This window comes from Suillus subalutaceus (genome assembly GCF_016647625.1).
Source record: "Suillus subalutaceus strain FC151 chromosome Unknown DFJ58scaffold_52, whole genome shotgun sequence".
Classification (NCBI taxonomy): Eukaryota; Fungi; Basidiomycota; class Agaricomycetes; order Boletales; family Suillaceae; genus Suillus; species Suillus subalutaceus.
In genome coordinates this window covers 206,185-227,782 of record NW_024540301.1, presented here as the reverse complement: position 1 = coordinate 227,782, position 21,598 = coordinate 206,185, and the positions used below count along the sequence as shown (strand labels likewise).

The window sequence follows — 21,598 nt, the reverse complement described above, 5'->3', positions numbered from 1 at the left end:
CGGCAAGGTAAGACACTCGAACCAAGATTTCAAACTAACCAGGTGAACAATGCACTGAGGGTCGGGCCCGACGAAAACATAGCTCTAGTCTAAAGCCTGTCTTTTATCAAGACCATTGTTTTTTTCGCTATTCTACCCTGACCTTAAAGCCAATCAAATATTAGTATTAGGCTAATACTAAGATTTGATATATTCCAAGGTACGAGCATCTTAAAAGGAGCTTTATTACTCTGCTACCGGAGACAAATCACCTCGAGGAATAGGGTTTGTGCACCACTCTGTTGCAAACCAAACTCAGCATCAAGGGTATAGTGAAAAGTTTCTACGTCAAAGCTCATTGTGGTGATGAATGCCGTATCATTTCGTCCATGGCAGATACTCTGCTATGGAGAAGCAGTGGATGGACTAGGTGGCAGGTCACTTTGCACGAGATATGTGCGATGTGGACGTCTCCGTTCGGTGTGTCTTTGTCAGGCTTCGTGACTCCTCAGCGCCTGCAATTATTCAGGCTCCCACAAGCAATTCTCTGGAGTGATTCCTCGTCGTTGTATGCCTCATCCTCCAAAATCTCGTGCTGAATTTGTAATTCATCCATGTGTGTAGTGCTCGTCTTGTGTCCCAAACGAGCCACGGCCCGACACACCTCTTTTCCAATTTTCAGCAACTCGGCCGATAACGTTTAGAAAGAAATCTGTGGCTTCAAATCCTACGTAACGTCAACAATCTGCTTTCATTTAGAATCCTAGATTTTGCATATACCGGAAATTTAGAAATGACCGACCGTCCCGTTCGTCCGGCCCGCACCGTCTGACCCTAATTTGACTATTTGGAACGCCTCGGAATTCCTCCAACATCTCATCTTTCAGGATTTGGGCTGACTTCGGGCGTCAGCGGGAAGCACTACCTCACGAATGATATGTCCTTGAGGCCTGTCGCCCACGAGGCAAACGTGGACACGATCTCTAGCATCAGGTCAAGGATACCTATGAGACGATCAGCAGCACATTTCAGCGCGATCACGGTTTATCGGACGATGGGGACAGACTCCAGAGAGAACGGGCGGACGGGACGAACGGAACTTTCGAACTTCCAGGTTCCCTCGCATATTTGATTCAAACCTTAAAGATCGGAGTGTCGTCTCACACCTCTTCAAAATCTAGAAATGCTTTCCAAACTGTGGACTGTATCTAGATTCTAATGCACAGTGTTGAACGTTGAGGTGTCAAAAGACATGTAAACGACAGTTACAACTTACAACATAGTCACGGAGTTTGAAAGCTCGTTTATGAGGTGTTTCGAACATGTTTTGAACACCATTTAAATCTAGAAGGGAGGGGGCTGCCCCCCTTTCAGATATCAATTTAGAACTGGGTGTTTTTGACATACAGATTTGCAAAACACTGACGTTTGACGGCGGCATGTCGGTACGAGGGCTTTAGAACATGGATTTAGATTTAGAACGACGTTGTCAACGCCACGAGAAGTCATCCAATGTCACGCTGCTGTACTGGTGGGAACCAAGCTGACTCGACAAGAACACATCGACAGATGAGTCAACCACGACGACTATGATACCTTTACCGTGCGCAGCTCCTTCCAAATCCACGGATGAATATTCTGGGTGGCACAAACACAGAAGATAAGGTTGGAAAATGAAAATTTTTTGAGGAAACTTTCGCATTGGACGCCAGTTGTCCGTCGTATGCTGCCACAATATTGAAACATAAGGAGGTAAGGTACCGTTGTCCCTGTGGCGAGCGGTAGTGCCAGAATCAGGGATTGGGCCCATCACTCAGTGTCCAAACAAGTGCCTATAAAAAGGCGAAAGTATACGAGGGATCCGTGAAGTGCAAGAGCGGTAGTATCGAGCGGCGCTGGCTGACGGAGCTTGCACAGGTACCGCACGGTAAGATTATGTGAGCAGATATCGCTGTGAGTGGTCCTAAAGAGGCGGTGCGTGGGTTTATTCTCGTTGGAATAGGGGGGTGCCCCCCTTACAGATTTAAAGTTTATTGGGGGGCAGAAGGGGGCAGAACCCTTGTCGAATTTCAAACGGTAACAAAAATTATACCCGGCATCGCGGCACACCCTTCCTAAAGTGTGAAATTATATTATTTTGTCTGCTAGGCTTCATCCGGTCCATCGATGAATGTAGCACTGTCACAGATCTAAGTCTCCTACGAGCCGTGGGTACGGGTACCCAATTTTTGCAGTAACCCGTACCCGCGCGGGTGAATCAAACACAGGTACACGTGACCCGTAGTACGGCGGATACCCGGACAGCATCACCCGCGACATACCTTATCTGCAAGGAACAACTGCGGCGTGGTCTTCCTTCTCTTTTGGTCTGACTCGAGGAAAACTAGATAAGTTCCACATTCAAGCTGCCCTTGAATTCCAATTTCCGAACTCGAACAACGAACTACTATGCCTGCCGCAGGGTATATACGTCTTCCTGAGACGAGCCCCCAAGGTACAAATCAGATCCATCATCCAAAAAAATGTGTTTTCGCTTACAATGCTCCAAAAAATAGACGACAATCGTTCGTCCCACGGTGACGACGCCTCGATCTGCGAGACTGCCGTGGACAATGAACTCCGTTCAGTCGATGCCGAGCAGGACGCACATGCTGGCGTTAAGAAAGTCGAGGCCGCGCAGCGTGTGTATGGGCGTTACTCCCGTTGGTGTCTCTTCGTCGGGTGCGTGTTGTCACCGCCGTGGAAATGACTTTTAAGTTGCACCTCGTACAGCGCGAGTATCGTCGACTTATACTAACAGACTGCCATCGATAGCATTGGACTTGCGTCATATATATATTCCCTTGATGCATCGACAACTTACGCATACCTTACATTTGCTACTTCATATTTCGGCGAGCACAGCCTTATCAGTTCGATCACCGTCGTACAGTCCCTCATTGGTAATTTTCACTTATCGTCCGCCCAGCAGTGATTGTTTACTAGACATTCACAGTTGCTGTTGGTAAACCCGTGATCGCTAAAGTTGCGGATGTCTCTTCACGAGGCACCGCCTATGTCGGCGTTTGTAAGTACGAACTGTATTTTCAAGCGCTTGTTTGACGTTGGGCTTCTAGTGATTTTTTACGTTCTCGGTATGTTGTTTGTATGGAACTCACTGCAATTGATATCATGATCTGCCACTGCTAGGCTATATCGTGATAGCTTCTGCCCCTAATGTCACTAGGATAGCTGGAGGCATTGTTCTGTACGCTGTGTACGTGTCAATCCTCGTGTTCTCTTGTTCTATTTTTACGCATCTTTCTAGTGGATACACGTGAGCATGGGCCGATGACACCACTATTCTGGGGATTAATCTGCTTGGCCCAGCGGGGTGCAACTACTTACACAAATTATCATTGCTGACATCACCACCCTCGCATGGCGTGGGCTTGTCGTCTCCCTTGTCTCTGCACCATTCCTCATCAATGCATTTATTGGCTCAAACATATCTGCTGCAGTCATCGATTCTATCGGCTGGCGATGGGGCTGTAAGTCTTGGGTATCATTTCACCTTGTCATCGTCTCAATCGCATGACGTGATGTATAGATGGCATGTTTGCCATCCTTGTCCCTATTTCCCTCGCGCCCCTCATTATCACTCTTCTGTGGGCGGAACGTAAGGCGAAAATGCTTGCTCTTCTCGACTCCCCCAAACCACGCAGTCGCAACAGCTCAAGTCAGCCAAGCCTCCCACGTGGATCCATGATAACTCGCTTCCTTCGCTCTGCCGAGCAGCTTGACCTAGTCGGACTCATCCTTCTTGGGTTCGCGGTTGCACTGACCTTGACTTCCATTAACAATTAGTCGGAATGTGAACTCAAAGTGGACGAATGGTCCGTGGTTTACATTTTTTTCGGTGAGAGATTGACTAGTATGCACAAAATTTAGGCTCGATCATTGCAATGCTTGTCATGGGAATTGTGCTCCTTGTCCTGTTCGCAGTCTGGGATCTACGTTATGCCAGTAGGCCTGTGATTGCTCCGCGGTTTGTCAGGAATAGAAGCGTTGTCTGTGCAGCGTTGATCGGCTTTTTCGACTTTGTAAGTGTTCGGCGGCGAAGTCATTTATTGGTGAAACTGATTGTTCGATGTTATAGATGTCGTTCTTCCTCACATATGCGTATCTGTATTCGTTCGTCCTGGTGGTGAAACCTTGGTACCTTTCACATTCTGCTTGTGAGAGTACGTGTTGACTTGGCCTCTGAAGGTCACTCGTGAACGCGACGTACTTCATTCAGGTGCAATCCGTTGGACTGACATTCTTTGGCATTCTTGCGGGTCTCAGCATGCGTTTCCTCCATCGCTACAAGGTATATCACTCAACCATTCAATACCACAGTCTAGCTCAACCTTGCGTGGTAGTACGTACTCGTCATCGGACTCGTGATTCGTCTAATGTAAGTCTCCCAATCATTCCAACCAAAATTCCCGACCTACGTATTCTTATCAGAGGTGTCGCAATGATGATCCATTCGCGCGGTGGCAACGCCTCGGATGCTGAGCTTGTATGGACCCAGATCCTTCAAGGTTTCGGTGGAGGTTTTGCAGCCGTTTCTTCACAAGTAGGGGCACAAGCATCCGTGCCTCACGCAGACGTGGCGATCATCACGGCAGTCGTGCTCCTACTAACTGAAATCGGCGGCGCAGCTGGGAACGCATGCGGTATGTTCACTCGTGCATATCTAGGGGTCGTTGATTAAATGGGATTACAGCCGGCGCGATTTGGTCCGAACACGATGCCAGCCAACCTAGAGAAGTATCTGCCATGGTTAACCGACGAGAAGCGTGCAGAGCTGTTCGGGAGCATAACATTAGCAGCGTCTTATCCCCTCGGCGATCCCGTGCGCGAGGGCGTCATCAGCGGTGCGTTCGAAATAGCCGTGCCATGCACATATCAACGCAGGCACTCATCAATTATGTTTCAGCGTACGACGACACGATGAAGATCATGGTGACCACAGCCACTGTACTGAGCGTGATACCTGTTTTGCTTGCCCTCGCAATGCCGAACTGGTACCTAGGTGACAGGCAGAATGCGATTGACGCTGCTGATCTTACTGGGAGGTCGTTGCTCGAAGATGACAGTGAAGATGAAGAGGAGCTGTAGTCTTAGTCCTGTTGAACAATACATTCTACTGTGCTTTTTTCAGAATCCCGTATATTGTCATTGTAGGCTTGCCTAATGTTGGCAGTATATAGTAATGTATTATGTGGCGTGAACGTTACCCTGTTCTTATCATATATCATGACAAGCCTGTTCCCTAGAAAATGAGACTGCTTAACAGGTCCAGACGACACAAGAATTGCTTTAGCTACGCCATTACATAGATGATACAAGTATAAGCCGTATGATGATTACACAAATCGTTTACTAGTGTGTTTGAAATTTGAACTCCGGTAGCGTCGTAGGAAAATGGTAACATAGGAATACATTAACACCTCACTCCAAAATCCAAGAAGCGGTATTCAAGAGGAAGAGGGGGTAGGGTCAGGCACAATCGTAAAGCTGTGCATGCGAGACTCAGCGTACTTGGTAATCAAAAGGCAAACTTTAACTTACGCTTCGCTCCTCCATTCCTTCCCCTCCTTCGCCTTCTCCTCGCGTTCGGTCGTTCGATTGACCCATCCGGATGGATGTCCTCCTTGAATCATTGAAGCGCGCCTATTATGGACAACCTTGAAATGAGACTTGCTCTCCGATGTCTTGATCGATGGAGATTCGTCCTTTTTGTGTTTGAACAGCTGACACCATGGTTAGCGGGATAATTCGGAAAATCGGTCAACACCCACATCTTGTAGCACCTGACGGCGACTCAAGTCCTCCTTCGTCTTTGTTTCCTCCATGCGATCCCTCACGGTGACGAGCTGTCCATCGAGATATTCCAGACCAGTCCTGATTGCCTGTGCAACCGCCTTCTGGATATGCTTCTTCACTACAGTTGTCGCAAGGGTTTGATAGTCTTGTAGATTGTATCGTGCTTCGAATCGCGAATGCTAAACTTCAGCGAATCCACCTTGACGTGCACGTCCTTGACTTTGAAGACGGAGCTGCGATCTCTGTCGGCGGAAACAAGATGGATAGTCACTGTCATGCCTTGTCCACCGAGGACAACGTCCGCTATGCCAGAGTCCCTTATTTTAGGGAATCCGGTCTTCTTGTGGAAATAGAGGGCAACGTCTCGCATGTCCGCCTGGATCTGTGCGAGTGTGATTGTGAACTCGTGATGCCGTTCATCTTGAATGGCGTCATACGGGCTAAACTTCACAAAGTTAAATGCCTCCATAGATATAACGTTGGGGAACAGGTTGCGTCCTTGAAGAGTGAGGTTCTCAACGACAAGGTCGAGCGCATCGTCGGTGTATTCGACACGCGGAATGGGTAAATATCCAACCTCGAAGTGCCAACTTTATTAGCCTCTTGCCCCGGCAGCTGAACAGTGACGTACCTGTTGCACCATTGTAGGCATAATGACGTTTCTGATATCGCTCCAGAGATCGGCCTTAAACTTCAAGCTACCTTCACTATCAAATAGTAGGTCATGCGTCAATCGAGCCCAGTCTTCGCCAAAGCGTTTGTTCAAAGGATCTTCTCCCATCGCCGAGAACCATTTGCCAATGGCATCGAAGAGCTCGTCGAAATGCTCTTTATACTTCTGGTCCCAGAAGTGACGACCTGACTCGAGAATCTCGTTACCCTCACGATTGCAATCATCTTCCAGCACGAAGCCCGCCTCAAGTAAAACCTACACCGCCGTGAGCATGTTATATCGCGTTTATAAAAGGCACTTACCTTGCGAATGTACGTATTCAAACGATGAAACCAGTTCCTAAACTCATCGTCGCGACGAGCATCATCGATGAGAACATTGGAAGCGTCAAAAATCCCATTCATACTGCGACTGTTCGCGAAGCGCTCGAGCAGGGTACGAAGCTCAGTCATGGCAGTATTAAGTGCTCTATCCTTTGCGAGGATTAGGTGGTCGAAACATTTACAACCGGTACAAAACACACCTGCGTGATGGCACTGCCACGTTCTTTGCCGTGACCAGCAGCAGTTTGCCCGTAGGAGGCATATCGCTCAACTTCGTCGAGGAGCCATCTGATGGCGTCTTGGTAATCATCATGCTTCTGGCACTCGATTATGACCTTCTTGCCACGATAAATAAACTGATCACGGCGCTCCACAGGGAAGTACTCCTCAGCCAGGAACTTGCGTCCTCGCTCGATGTGCTCGGAGGCTCGGTCTCGATGCTGCTGGGGGACGCGTTCGGACAAACCACCCTATGACAAAACTATCAGAAATGGCGACTCAAACGAGGAAAATATAAGCATACTGCATAATTGCGAATACGTTCCCTAAACCCCCCGTTTTTTCCCCTCGGTTTCTGAAGATGAAGTGTCGGGTCCAGCGCCTTCCACGTTCCTTGAGAAATGAATGAGCACACGACCTGGATCAGAAAGAAAGAGCTACACACCCCTGCTGACGAGCCTTGTCTGCTTTCTCTTGAGCAGTATCCAGGGCCTGAGATGCTTTGTCTTTCGCATTATCCTTGACATCATCAACAACAGCACGGCCCTCGCCAACAATTTGCTTCCCAGATTTCTGCGAGCCGTCCCCTGTGGTTACCGTGGCATCATCATCGCGGGGGTGATGCTCAACGACCGTGTCCGTTCCGGGAACTTTGGCCTCCAGAACTGGTGTTTCACTAGGGCCAGCTTTGCGTCCATTCTTGGTAACGAACTCATCTTGGGGAGCAGCCTCGTCGATACGGGAAAGCTCTTCCTCGCCGGGACGCAAGCTCTCGGCGACTTTGGACGCTCCTTTAGCAAGTAGGTCTCGTCCAATGACCGAGAAGTCGGAAAGTAACTTGCGAACTTCGGAATTTGTGAGGATAAGGGAAAGAATAGTGCGCAGATGGCGAACGGCTAGCAAAACATTGGATTGAGTACTTTGCAATTAGGTAACGAGCGCACACGCACCAATCTGGCGGTCTTCGTCAATTTTGGCACGATCGACGGGTGCGACTGCGTCGGGGTCCATCTTTACGCTGTCAAGAGAAATATCGCGAGTATTCCAGATAAAATTCTGGAAAAGTTCGTCGGCGTTTTTCTCGGTGACTATGAGACGCGCAGTTTCAATAATTTCACGAGAGTCTTGAACAAGTTTTCGCCCGTCTGGAGATAGCTTGTTCTCATCCACTGGTGATGTCTTCAGCAAATGCTGCAGTGTCTCATCTATTTGATGATTATCTGGCATACGCCCTTGGCGAAATGCTTCAATCACCGCCGTAGAAGTTGATCTGGTCCAGGAATTCGATTGAGCAAATATTGTTTCGACTATTTGAATGAAAAGCTCACCTTTCTGGAGACATCAGCCTCCTTGGCAGCCTTGTCCGTTGGTGCGGCAACAGAGCCTGCCTTGGGATGTTCTGAGATATCTTTGGTTGCTGGCGGGAGAGACATGGTAAGGTAAAGAGGGTTTTTTGTGTTTCAGTTTGTGTTTTCAACTGGTTTTATGCATGACCGCAATGCGACGTCATTCTGTGCAGACCAACTAGTAATGACATCACTTCCCCCCAGCAGAATTGCCTATTTTGGACTCCGACCACCGCCGCATACTCTGGAGGCACGGTGGAGTTTGTCTTCGATCTTGGACGCAAATTTTACAATTGCTTTCATGCATCATAAGGGAGCCCAACTCCAAGCTAGAAGCGATAAGAACTCAAAAACAACGACCGGAGCTAATCCTCTAGGTTTGTGTGCTCCTACACAGGGTGGTGCAAAGGTAGCGCTAGTGGTGCAGAACAAGAGCTGGATGGACGGTGGGTGAGCAGGGCAGAGCATTGTGCAGTGAGGTGGCAAAGAGCAGGGTGCTGACAAAGATGTCGTCCAGGCACGATATAGCCTAGTGCAACTTTAGCCAAGCACTTACAGGACTACAAGTTGTCGACGCTGTGCACCGTAAGGTTTAGGCACAGGGTTAACGGTACTCGCCGACCCTATTTACATAAGCGCCCATAGCATGACCATTTCTTACCGTGTAATAAGTATCTCTGGCCAAGCCGAGATTAGACTCATACACCTCCGGTTCGGAAGAGTTTATCAGACTCCGGGAGCGGGGAATAGCACAGATGGACTCCTGGCCTCGCTGACTGGCGGCCACTGCAAGTCTCACGATATTATCGTCCCTGAGACGCCACTACCTGTCTATTTTGCCTTCACACAATTTGTGTTCTCACTGGCGTACTACGTTCTCATGTATATCATAAGCACACCCACCAACGGTTGCCCGACTCTCCATGAAGATCGTTTTGCCATATAGTCAGATCATGTCTCAATTCAGAAACACCAATCACGTCTTCCCCCCACACCTGCTCATCTTTACTGGCACAATTTTTTTCCAACTACTCTACTCGCCCAGTTGCGCCGAGATACACTTTTACTGGGAATATTTAACGTTACGAAGTCCGAGGTTCCGTTACCATTCTCCACACGCCGAGGTTGCCCCATAGATATCAGACAGGGTTATGCTAGTGGTAGCCCTTTCTCTTTTGCTTATCCTCCCTTCATATCTTCTGGTTCCAGCTACCCTTCTCGCTCCTCTCCGAGACAAACCAACAGTCAAGTGGCCAGCGGCGGTTTACAGAGTCTCATTGCACAGACTACGTAGCACCCAGATACAGCAGGTGAATGGTGAACTGGACGGATCCCGAAGTCGTCTCGCAATGCGGCATTATTGTAGAACACATTAATTTTCTGTGCCTCGGTCTGTACACGTGGGTATTCTTACTTCTCATCTTCAAGAACTCCTACTCATCGTCATGACCTGTAGGTGGGAGTACTCAAGATCATGGCAAGTTGAACTTGCTCTGATTTGCAGACGCATACAGCTCCGATGGCCTCTAGTGAGTACCAGCTTGTATGCTCGTGCATTGTTCACAAATGTGCCGATCTTATCAGCTGCCGTATATCACTGGTCGTCTTCTTCTGCTGACGTCCATGATTATGATGTGCGTATCTTATTCATTGACTGTTGCAGCAAACTCTCATGAACATCAGTTGCTGGCTCAGCAGTCCGACCCCACAGAGCGTGGATTGCCACAGTGAATCCCTCGTTAAATTTTGATCTGCTATACGCGTGCTCAGTTTCATTATCACAGGCGCTTTTTTGGCCTTTGTTGTGAGTGTGTTATGGTGTATCGCCCATTCATCGTCTCAATTGGTATCGCAGTTTGCAGGAAATGCATCCATTGGTTGCTCTTCTTTGAACCTAATGGTACGGCCGTGAGTTTCAGTGGCAATCTCGATTGTCGAAACCCTTCCTCAACATGCACAGATTCGTAATCTGGAGAGCGTTCAAATACATCCGTATATTTCTGGTATTAGCCACGGTTGGCCATTGGATCATGCTGCTACGGGGTCAGTTGTCTGAAGCAATACTATAATTTGATCTTTAACACCGCCATCGCAGTAATGGTCGATTTCTCCGTCATGGAAGTGGACGGTAGCTGTGGCTTCATGGTCATTGACCATACTTATATGACCAGTATATTTGTCTACAGTACGTCCCAGAGATAGTGTTTCATTCCATCCCTGACGCCTTGCACAGCGATGTGTTATGATATCCTGGCGCTTGCTTTGACTATAATCGGCCTTCGGAATACGCCATCGTCTAGTGCAATGTGGAAAATATTGCGCAAACAGGGGATAGCATACGTCTTGGTCACATGCTTCGTAAATATCATACCATCTGTGCGTGCTACTGAACAGAATCCAAGATCCGTCTGATTCCGTATCTCCTGCGAAGGTCGTGGCTTCGTTGAATCTGAATGGTAAGTGGTCTTCTGCCATCTTGATTTCATTTCGAAATTTACAGTACACTAGCTGCCATGAACGTTGTATTTGCAATGCCGGGTAAGTTGTTGCAGAAGCCTTCTAATCACTGTCTGATTATTGTTATGCCAGCATCTGTCGTCAGGTCTGGATCTACAATGTTATCACGCTCGCCGTTTATTCAGCTACTTTACAGCACTATCGCATCGAGTCGAATAGTTGTTGCCTTCCTGGACGCACAGTCGAGGTACGAGTGATAATATGATTTTTCAATCATATTCTCAACATTTGCAGCGCCTCCACGGAAGAGACAAGTAGTCGAGGTGTGCCACTTACCACCATGCTGACACTGCCCACGTGAGCTCTTAATTTGAACTTTACCGTCATTGAATGATGGACATGGCACACAGTTCATCCCATATGGATGCCCAAGACTCTGTATGATGTTTGGGACAAAATCGATCCGTCAGCCCCTGATGACAAACTTGGGGGAGCGTATTTGGATTCCTTGACAACGATATAGTATGGCCTTCACAGAGCTAGCCACGCACACACCGGGTTTGGGGATAGTACAGAAGCCGCATCAGTAGTATTATGGACTTCGCCTCATTCTCATACGCTAGACTTCCATTATTTTATTTTATTTGGCGATATTGTCCAGATAGTGAACTAGCAAATGAATTTTTTCACTTGCTTGGAGACGGCCTTCTCACGAACTACTGACATCTGTGAGCATATCCTCCATCAACAGGGTGCGAGCGTGGGTACAGCAAGTAGCTTTCATCTAGAGTACCGCATGGCTCTCCTGTGGCCGTTTAAATGGTATATGATCTTTCCGCTGCACAGTTCGTGGTGGACTCAGGCTAATAGGGGTCGCGTCCATGCGAGTCCTTTGCACAGCTTAGTCAGCACGTAGACTAAAATGTTCGTCAAGCACAGCATCATCAACTTTTGCCTTGCTCTGGCCTTGAGCGCTGAGCCGCCGGCCCCTGCTCCAGTGGCATCACTGCCTCTATATATAAAATCCCCCTGGAACTTCATCGGTGATATGTTCCGAGTCGTTCAGGTCCCTCAGGCTGACGTACCTAATCGGCAAGTATCAATTTCCCAGCACCAACTGCCCACGCCGGATCACATTGTGAACACTGAGTCAACCAGGGAGCCGAACTTCAGGAGCTGGGAGCTTGGGAAACGATATGTCTTTGGTTACCTATTTCGAGACTCTGGACGAAACACGTTCGTCGACGCCAAATCCCTTGTGCCGCCGGGCCATTCCACCGCCTCTGACTGTGAAGGTCTGAACAATCTCAATGTCTAGTCCTTGGGTTGCCTCTGGATGGTTGGATTCACTACTTACCCGAAATGTTGCTCTGCCATACCTCCGAGTCCTGGAATTCGGGTTGGCTATCGGGCAAAGTTGTTCAACTCGGAATTCACTATCAAGAAATATAGTGTATGATCAGCCAGCAGAACTAATATTGACTATAACTTAATGCAACATACAGTCAAAGCACAGCCCACCCAAAACCCAAACATCGTTGATACCGAACCCAAAAGTACTACAGACGCCAAATCAGAGATCAGCGGAACACTGGCGACCCATAAATATGCGACAAATACAAATAAAGATATCACTGGTATAAATGGTATAACTATCATGGGATCACGCCCTGGATACTGGGAACTCCACTTCCCGGGCCATCTCGTTCAGAAGGAATGGAATATCATCTTCGGCTATACCACATTCCTGCAAGACTGTCGGCCAGTTATGTTGCTCGTAGCCTTGGTCTTGTTGGAGGCACTGGGTCACCCCACGGCGAACAACAGGAGAAGCGGCGCACAGCCGCAGAGCATTGTCTAGTGGAAAACTGAAGTTTTGATTATGACTTGCAGACCGTTCGCGGAGTGTAGGTGAATCGCGATATGGAATGGGAAAGTCACCCCCTGAGCTCTCGGATGCGTTTAAGGAGCCTTCCCGACTGCGTAAAAACATGCTAGGAATGTCCGTCTCCGAAGGGTAATGTTCCACAACGACGGGTTGCTGGGGTAAATTTTCTTCCTTCTGTGGTGAATAACTGATGTCGCCTCGAGTGACCGCAGCTGATTGTGAGGAGAATCCAGAATAGAGTGGTGAAACAATCTCCGGTGTACGAGGACTTGGATAACTGGAATGCGAACTAGAAGAGCTCTTGGAAGTAGACGAAAAAGGCCGAGAAATGGTTGGCGACGGTAGGTGCAGTCGCGGGATATGCGAATTATAGTCGTCGGTTGCATCTAGTGGAAGATCGGGGAGGGGAGACGTCGGAGGTGGAGAATTGTATGAAGTTCGGAGTTTTTTTGGAGAATGGGTAAGTGGTGATGACATCGACGATGATGGGAGAGTAGAGGAGCGAGAACAACTGGAGCCGATTTGAAAAGCGTACGGTGAGAGTACGGGCAACCTTCCTGGGGCGTTGGTGGGTGGCAGCGAAGGTCTCCTCAACGAAGTCTCGTAAGCCTTGTATGAAGCCTCCTCGGGTTGTAGCCGATCCTCCTCTAATATTGCGTGGTCTACGTGTTGAACGGGCGAATAAGACAGTTGTAACCAGCTTTGGGGGGTGGAGGGGCCAGGACTTGGAGTTGCAAAGTCTCGCACCGCCGTTGCGCTCTGATGACTCTCCCGGCGGGTCCTCGCAGCCGTTTCACGAAGAACAAAGTCAGGCAGGGGTAAATCTGGTGATCGTGGAAGACACGTGGTTGCTCTAGCGTCTCGGAAAGCGGTATGCAAAGTGATGTCATTGATGAACTACGTGCAGGAAGTTGTGTTAACAGAGGGCGATGACAGTAAAATCTCAAGGCCACCAACTTTCAATTCCAGTTGTCGCAATTTTTTCAAAATGTGTTCTGTCGGCCGTCCTTTCTCTTGCTTTCGTGCTATGTACCTCGTAAGAGCTTGCCTAGCCTTGTCAGTATCAGTCCCGCAATTGGCGAGCACAGTGATGACCTAACGCAGTAAGTATGCATGAATATGAACGCGGGAATAAGATAACTCACCTCCATTTGGGAATCACCGTTGAATATAGTGCTCATGTTACTAAGTAGGGTTTCCTGTTTGTATCAGGCAGTTTTGACGGAAGTGGATGGTATAATGATAACTTGAAGAGGGGGGAAAGTGTGCCAGCGAGATTCAAGTAGCGCCTGGATTGCGCATGAACGTTTATGAACGATTTGAAACGTCACCGCAGTTTGCCAGATAACCGGGAACTGCGTTCGGTATACCAGTACCCACCAAACGTGCCAATATTAAATTACATCAACGCACGTTCGCCGACGTAGATGGCAATATTCTTTTGAAGAATTGTCGCCGCGGAGCTCAATTTCACCTGTTACAGTCTCTGGGAATGAGTTCCTCTATACTGTGACAGCTTCAGAATTCACTTACATCCCAGAACGTAAAGGTGCATCGTGCGTTTTTGGCAGGGATACTCCCGTGCTCTCCCTTGAAGTACTCATTCATAGCACGTTCGTCTGCATCGCCCTGTATTTGCTGATAATAGTAGTACCGGCCAAGGACTACTGAAATGGACTATGACTCATCAGCAGCACCGTCACGGTCTTCGGAAGAATCCCGACAGGACCGTCACGACTCACTATAAGCGCGTAGGATAAGAATGGCTACTACGTTCTCGTCAGGGTCGGAAAGAAAATCACTACAGATCAAGGCACTTCATTGATATTGATGAGCCATGTAATCATGATACACAAGCCCCACGACCGGCATCCTAGTTGTTCAGTTGATCCACAATTCTAGTCTGCGGACTCATGGCCGACCACTGGGTGTTCCCTCTACGTACAGTTCGAGCAGGTAAAAGACTTCCACTTACACAATAGACAATTCATTCGAGTCGCAACCACACTGTTTCCGGATCTCCAGTTTGACGGAACTTCCTTGAACGTGACAACTCATGTGAGTTTGATGATCATGATGGACATACCACTTACCAAACACAAACTGATTACAGGTCCGAATACATGCCTCAGGCTGTCAAGTTCAGTTCACGGCATTCTATGTTGAACGTTCCACTAAAAATGGATGATCTACCTAAGGGGTGATTGAATGGAGGAATCGAGCCACAACCTCCTTCGAACGTAGGAGGATCCTGGATTAGAACTAAGGCTGACGTAGGCCGGGTGGGGGTAAATTTCGTCGAGGCAATGTTCTAACGTGTAGGCCCAGCAGAATCAGCACAGTGCTGGCAATAGAATGGCTCTACGGGTGATTTCGGGGAGCATAAAACCGAGCCGGTCTCTTTGGCCGCATCACATTTTTACTCTGCCTTACCTCATCTCAACCTTATGTAAGTGTCTCAACCTGTCAGAAAATAATTTACCTTAAAGGTGCTCAATTCTTAATTATGTAAGCACTTGTCAGGTTCTGAAAAGGTATGTCAAGTATAGGATTTTGCATGTCTAAAACGCGCGGCGGGAACGGCGGACCGGTGGAGGCAAGCTTCACACCGGGGCATTCATGAATCTAGAGCTGCGGGGGGGCACAGGGGCCCCCAAGACTAGATAGTATTGTCTTACATAGAGTTACACTCTCAAAGACAAAAATTTGGATTTAAAAAAAAAAAAAAAGTATAGGATTGCGCAGCGCCGAAACGTTCTCGAGCCCTCATGCACATGCAGCAGCCCTAAACCTTTCCTAGTATCTTAGTCTTTGTTAGGTTTTTTCTTTTTCTTGAATACAAGTGAAAATAAATCTATACCATGATAAAAAAAGGTTTAGATAAGGTTTAAGACAGCTGAGGGTTAGGCATGGCGAGGGTTAGGAATGTTAGCACTCTTCGTCAGGTTTGGGAAGTACGTACTAGTGCTGAGAATTAGGACCACGTACATGTATACCTCTAGATACTACTAGTACTTATACAACGGTACTGCACAGTGGTTTCAGCGTGTAGCGCCGAAACTCCGTACGTGTAAGGGTTTCCTAATTTGGTGGTGTCATTCAAGTTGTTTGGCGGGCGACTTGAACCTGACAACTTGACGCCTTAAATTAATAACTGTCACAATGACCCAGTAATCCTTGAGCTTGAGGGTCCTTGACAAGGTCAGACAATCAGATGATGATTTTCGTGCTAAACTCTTTTCCATTCAATGGCTGTCTAATGACCATTTGGGACTCCAGGAATTACTGGCCTTTGATTTATCAAGCTGGCGACCCTCCGAGTCTGTACCCACACGACCAAGGCTGTCACTATGTCCATCATCGCGAGGTCCTGAACTATTAACCGCGACTCTCTCCACCCTCGCGATGCCTTGTACCAGCGCAATTCGCGTCATTCCCGCTACCCTGGTTGTTTCCCACCTCCAGATATCTATGAATCCGGTGAGGTTCGCGCAGAGAGAGTGTGTGTGATTTCAACACTCAAGAGTCGGGATAGCTCCCCTGCATCAGTCACTTACTCAGGGTGAGGGAGAACATTCATACCCCTTGAAGCTGATACGTAAGCCCTGTTTGGTACTATGTTTCATAATGTGTTATGTCAATACCAGTATATATAGCTGCTGCGTAGCCTTAGTTGTCTCGTTCAGGACATCGTACCTCCAGAACACTAACAATCTTGCGCAGGAACATGGATAATCACACTTCCAGACTGGTACGTTTTCCTGTATTGGAAAACTTGAATCTATGGGGATCTCATCAAACCTAAGTATCAAATGATGGGAGGATACAATAGGGTCACTATACCGATGGTGAGAGAGGCTTGGTATAAATTAAACTCGCTGATAAAACCAAGTCTAACAGACCATGAGAACATCGGGACAGTGCTGCGGAGGGCGCGTGAATAAATCTCTATCAACTTGAAGCAGTGCCACGGTGGTCAGGGGTTTGATCAAAAAATACCATATGGGACGCTCAGCATCAATCCCGCTTTCTGATCTAGGAATCTTCGTTCGAAGTGATGAGATTCTTATGCTAAACTCTTTTCTATTCGATGGCCGTTCAATGTCCATTTGGGACTCCATTATTGTCCTAAATTTATCAAGTTGTCTTTTGATAGATTCTGATTATCATTTGCGGAACAACGTAAGTAGTGCGCACCACTGAACGTTCGAACGTTCGAGCAACCATCAGTCCCCTAACTGCCAGGTTCTAAGTATCGTGTGCATCAACGTACAGTACCATCAAGCTCCTCTGACAACCTCGAACCGACGATGATCAGTTCTGAAAGAAGAAACCGGTCCCTGTTCGTCTATTCACTATTATCCAGTTTGCGCTTCTTGGTCTGCCTAGTGTCGACCTGAGAACTCGACGCCATCGCAGTATGAACTCTATTGTTATTCGCTGCGACAGTTGGTCTCGAGACGCTGTCAGGTACCTGTGCTGCAAAGCCAGGCAAGTCGCCTGCAGAGCGCGCGTGCGTTTCCCAGACTTCGGGATCAGGAAAATCGGTCGCCCTACCACGCGAAGGACCGGCAGTAGCGTTTGCAGCGGTGTTGGCAGCGGGGGCTGTGATGGAAGGATGGTAATAAGGGTAGTATACCCCATTAGGGCCCGTTGCACCAAGAATGATTGTACCAGATGGGCCGGAGGCATATGTATATGACATTGCAGTATTGTTCACAGCGGCGTTCGCATTGCTTCCTGCAGTGGGGGTCTGGTTGTGGTAGGTATTATGTTGAGAGTAGTACGCATGTGCAAAAGCAGCGACTGCCGCCCCGTGATCAGCACCGCCCGTTGTGTTCACAGATCCAGATCGCACACTTCCAGTGGGGACGCGTGCTTCTGTGGATGTAGCAGTAGTTGGGACTGGATTTGCCGTGCGCGTGGACGTAGTACCGGAGCCTCCAGCAGATCTGCCCGAAGGGTCGCACCTTACAACCTTAGTGGGGGCGGCTGCCGTTGACGCGCTCGCGGTTGGAACTGCTGTGGATGCCGGGGCAATAGGGCGCGGGCGGGCGGGTATAACGATCGTGATAGGGGCCGACGCGCCACTACCCCGCCCTCGTCGGTCGCCTCTATTCCCCCTCGCACGCAGATAGAGACGACCGCCTCTAACAGGGGCTGATTGTGCCTGTGCCGAGTCCTGAGTGCCAGTCGTTGCCCCCGACAACGTTGCAGTGGTATTCGCATGTCCGGCAGTGTCGGGTCCTGATGATGCATGAAACGCGGAGGGTGGGAGTCCAATGGGCCAGGGCACAGCCAAAGGAGGGTGCCGTACGGTAACGGGCGCTGGCCTCAGATTCGAGCTAACGGCAGGGCTGGTGATCGCTTGTTCCGAATTCCAATCAATCGAGATTTTTGAATTAGTTGTAGACTGAGATGCTGAATGGGTGTTAGTGCGTATCACGGGCATGCGAGGAGGCATCACTCTGCCGCAAGTGGGACACTTGGCGCCTGTAAACACGACTACATTCGCCTGCATCTTGTGCAAGATCCCACGGATCCCATGGAGAGGCGTATAATACAAGCTCCCATTGTTAGGCGTATGATAAATACTGGCAGAGGGGGTGCACACCACTACACCCGCTGCAGAAGGGTTCGGAGTTGTTGCGTTCTTCTGTGTAACTTGAGAGACAGCCTTGCATGTTTCATGTTTCGACGTTGTCGAATCCTGCTCTTTCTTTGCCTGTTCTTTCTTGCGCTGTCGAGCTTTGGTCTGCCTCTCACTTTCAGCTAGTGCTGCTGCTTGCGCTTGCTTGGAAACCTTGACTTGTCTACCAAATCTTGTCGTCACAGGAAGGTTCACAGGAAGGTTCAATGGTGACCGAGCTACATTGCAAGGTCATATATCACTATCCTACAATGAGTATCTCAGAAATGACTTACGCCGGTGTTGCTCAAGGGTATCGTGAATACGAGAGCTGGATTCCACAGCAAAAGGCAATTGTTGGCTCATCTCGAAGTCTGATGAAAAGCAGTCAGACATAGATTTAGAGCGCTGATCAGACCACTCAACCGTATCCAAACGCAAAGTCCTCAATATCCAGGATGGCAGCTCCACGACCATGCATATTTGCAAGTGCTGCATCTGCGATACTATCAATAAGTTGGGTGTGGGCTTCATAGAAAGTGTTCGTGATGATCGTCAAAAGCTATAGGAGGCGATCATATTGAGAGCTCTGGGTATTGAATGGTTCTTACCACAGGTATATCGCTTCCCACAGTTGACATCCCAAAACGCGCACGAAAGTACTCTGTTGCCCATCTGTGCACGTCCGTGAAGTTCTCGATCAGCTGAGGACCAAGTTGACGAGATGGATCAATAGGAGGATTTTTGGGGTGGTCGCGATTGGCAAGCAATTGCAATGCCCCCTGGATAAATTGAGAAGGCTCGTTAAGCTATAGAACGGTCAATGTGGTGTTTATGTGACATGAACAGAAAGAACTTACCGATACATTAACCCTCTGGCCAAGTGGCAGAGGAATTTGCCTGTTGGCATAATCCTGTAGGATAGGCTGAGTATGTTCAACCCATTCGTCGGTTGACTAGAAGCCGAGTCGTGACATGCAACAATTAGACGGAGCGCCACAACTCACAGAAAAATCGGGTGATGGATATAATAGATCTTCATCATCCGATGAACCAAGATCAGTTGGGTGTCGACCAGAAAAGAATTGGTGTTTTGTCAAAGTTTTCCCCTTGCCCTTTGCGGCAGCAGAATATCTCCCGTCAGGATTCTTCTTTGGCATTTCCTGAAGTGTGGGCTGCACCAGCGGTGGGGCAACGGTTGACGGTAACCACGAGCCCATGCCACCAGGCAAGAGCCCACGTAGTTGGTCAGGAATAGTGGTGGAGTATACATTGTGATACATGCCATAATTCGGAATGAAAGCTGGCATTGTGGCATCGGAAGGACCGTAATAGTAGTGTGAATCTGCCGCTGTGGTGTGTGGTACTGACACAGGATTGAAGACAGGCTGGTATGCCTCATCCTTACCATTGGGGAGGGTTGTTCGAGATGAGGTGAATGACGCAGTATCTACGTTTGAGGCATCTCGTTCGACACGAGTGGTTCTTCCAGCCATATTGGCGATATAGAAAGTGAGTGGTTCTGTCTGCTGAGTGAAAACTGGTACTTAAGAAAGACCAAGGTGTGCTGTGGATGTCCATCGCACGCAAACAGGTTGTCGCTGCTTCGAAAACAAAGGTGCAAAACACAGATTCGGCGTGAAAGAGTGTTAGACAAAGGGAGGATACGACTCGCAAAGGCCATCACAATGCCGCTATATAATGGATCTGCATTGTCTGTGATTCAAGTTGTAGACTGCAGGATATATGAAGTTTAAAATTTGGAGCTTGAAGGTTAATATTAACCGACAAGTACTTGCAATTGCCGAGTACGGGCATTGCCAAGCAAGTTGACGTAAGTGACGATTTAATAATTTATGCGCCCACAGCGGCCCACTAGGCCGCTACGCTCGTCGACTGATCAATCGATCAACTACTAGTAAACCCACATCGATATTCAAATTAAAGCTGTGTATATAATTAGCATCGTAGTTACATGTCTAGGTACACTTCCTGCTATGGCACTGCCGCGATACCCTTTGAAGCGCACCCGGATGTCAACTCGAATTGCCTTCTATGGTCCTGTTCAAGCCCGGTATACCTGTAAATAAGTTAGCCGTTGAGCGCTAAGCAGCTCAATCTTTATCAATAACCGAAGGCTATCAGTCAAGATACGGTTCACAACGTTCACAGCCAACGCCCAGATCAACAACCACACCACACTAGTTCCCCACGCGCGTCAGCAACAGCAGCGGACAGCACAGGCTTAGTCGAAAGGCAGGCAATACTATATATAAGTCCCCTTCTCTGTGCCAGCAGTCGCCGTCACTGTTCTCCCGTTTCCTCATCCAGGGACAACTTTCATTTCTTTCGTCGTGTCATCACTTGTATATATATTTCTAGGGTGCAGGCCATCGTCCTCTAGACCATCATCTATAGACTTACTATATACCAGCCACGACCATGTCCTTCCGGATCTCGTTCTCCGACCTCTTTTATTTTACTCGTAATGCGAGAAAAGCGCCTCTCATCCCAGAGGGTTTCGTCCTCGAAACACCTCCAGAGCGCAAAGCTGCGGAAATACAGCTCAAGCCAGAGCCTCCAACATTCCCCTCAATACTTCCCACCACTTCCCAATCACCAGAACCTTCGCCCGCATCTTCCGTCCTGGAGATATCCCTGGCGCCTGTTATTTCCACAGAAAATAATAGCACGGAAACCCTCGTCAACGTTGTTTCAAAAGCCGGGTTTCCACCCCCCATTCTGCAACTCTACCCACCTGCTAATAAGGCTGGGCATACGCGACGCATATCGTTCGCGGATTGTGTCATGCCCTCGCGTCCTGCGGAGCCTCTCGATGTCGTCGACGTTGGGGGCCGTCAGGTCCCCTCCAAGCCCTCCGCAGCCGCAGCGGAAACACCTGAGCAAGCAAAACCTTTCATAGGGGACGTTCCTAATGTGGAAAAGACGTCGAAGAGGAAGAGCATCGTGCGGAGTATATCCTTGCTTGCCCGTCGCGCGTCCGGCACAAAGGCACACCGCTTCTCGGTCCCTGCCTTTTCATCGCTGGTGGATGTCATGAATAAGCGGCCGTAGACCGCCCAGTTCAGGGGCGAGGGGAAGAGGACCCGAGCACCGCGATAGCCTAGGAAGAGAATTCCGCAAAAAAAACTGGAGAGGCGCACCGATGTTTGAATTTTGGTTTGGCATTATACACGTGTTCGATTGTACCCTATCCTATGATATCTG

The 21,598-nt window shown here is 48.6% G+C and overlaps 7 protein-coding genes across 7 annotated transcripts; 4 read left to right on the top strand and 3 right to left on the bottom strand.

Annotated features, from left to right (window-relative positions):
• Window positions 1-2,134: 2,134 nt before the first annotated feature.
• DFJ58DRAFT_788210 (major facilitator superfamily domain-containing protein) lies at window positions 2,135-5,245 on the top strand. Its single transcript, XM_041390138.1, has 14 exons — window positions 2,135-2,473; window positions 2,535-2,700; window positions 2,794-2,921; window positions 2,975-3,046; window positions 3,169-3,235; window positions 3,349-3,509; window positions 3,569-3,792; window positions 3,894-4,061; window positions 4,118-4,176; window positions 4,228-4,330; window positions 4,383-4,417; window positions 4,471-4,682; window positions 4,764-4,883; window positions 4,946-5,245. Exons 1-14 carry the CDS (start codon window positions 2,428-2,430, stop codon window positions 5,125-5,127), a joined length of 1,743 nt encoding a protein of 580 aa, XP_041244020.1. The 5' UTR covers window positions 2,135-2,427; the 3' UTR covers window positions 5,128-5,245.
• Window positions 5,246-5,486: 241 nt separating this feature from the next.
• DFJ58DRAFT_727914 (uncharacterized protein) lies at window positions 5,487-8,483 on the bottom strand (the record flags this gene model as incomplete). The annotated part of the gene is made up of 12 exons (XM_041385530.1): window positions 5,487-5,526; window positions 5,581-5,762; window positions 5,811-6,014; window positions 6,035-6,412; window positions 6,467-6,763; window positions 6,811-6,981; window positions 7,032-7,301; window positions 7,355-7,443; window positions 7,506-7,946; window positions 8,001-8,255; window positions 8,305-8,320; window positions 8,379-8,483. The coding sequence occupies 12 exons, from the start codon at window positions 8,481-8,483 to the stop codon at window positions 5,487-5,489; spliced, it is 2,448 nt and encodes an 815-aa protein (XP_041244019.1).
• Window positions 8,484-9,526: 1,043 nt separating this feature from the next.
• Window positions 9,527-11,413, top strand: DFJ58DRAFT_380938 (uncharacterized protein). Its single transcript, XM_041380120.1, has 15 exons — window positions 9,527-9,796; window positions 9,853-9,925; window positions 9,981-10,030; window positions 10,080-10,123; window positions 10,181-10,200; window positions 10,252-10,304; window positions 10,357-10,439; window positions 10,492-10,581; window positions 10,630-10,772; window positions 10,828-10,852; window positions 10,905-10,934; window positions 10,986-10,998; window positions 11,050-11,100; window positions 11,148-11,210; window positions 11,264-11,413. Exons 1-15 carry the CDS (start codon window positions 9,711-9,713, stop codon window positions 11,295-11,297), a joined length of 858 nt encoding a protein of 285 aa, XP_041244018.1. The 5' UTR covers window positions 9,527-9,710; the 3' UTR covers window positions 11,298-11,413.
• A 362-nt stretch (window positions 11,414-11,775) lies between these two features.
• On the top strand, window positions 11,776-12,171 carry DFJ58DRAFT_841391 (uncharacterized protein; the record flags this gene model as incomplete). Its single annotated transcript, XM_041392706.1, has 1 exon — window positions 11,776-12,171. The coding sequence occupies one exon, from the start codon at window positions 11,776-11,778 to the stop codon at window positions 12,169-12,171; it is 396 nt and encodes a 131-aa protein (XP_041244017.1).
• Window positions 12,172-12,516: 345 nt separating this feature from the next.
• Window positions 12,517-13,922, bottom strand: DFJ58DRAFT_727912 (uncharacterized protein; the record flags this gene model as incomplete). Its single annotated transcript, XM_041385529.1, has 3 exons — window positions 12,517-13,638; window positions 13,699-13,836; window positions 13,887-13,922. The coding sequence occupies 3 exons, from the start codon at window positions 13,920-13,922 to the stop codon at window positions 12,517-12,519; spliced, it is 1,296 nt and encodes a 431-aa protein (XP_041244016.1).
• Window positions 13,923-18,637: 4,715 nt separating this feature from the next.
• On the bottom strand, window positions 18,638-19,326 carry DFJ58DRAFT_660375 (uncharacterized protein; the record flags this gene model as incomplete). Its single annotated transcript, XM_041382149.1, has 4 exons — window positions 18,638-18,744; window positions 18,797-18,932; window positions 18,982-19,179; window positions 19,231-19,326. Coding segments are annotated over 4 exons (537 nt in total), but the record flags the coding sequence as incomplete, so codon positions are not given.
• Window positions 19,327-20,812: 1,486 nt separating this feature from the next.
• On the top strand, window positions 20,813-21,445 carry DFJ58DRAFT_727910 (uncharacterized protein; the record flags this gene model as incomplete). The annotated part of the gene is made up of 1 exon (XM_041385528.1): window positions 20,813-21,445. The coding sequence occupies one exon, from the start codon at window positions 20,813-20,815 to the stop codon at window positions 21,443-21,445; it is 633 nt and encodes a 210-aa protein (XP_041244014.1).
• Between the last annotated feature and the right edge of the window lie 153 nt (window positions 21,446-21,598).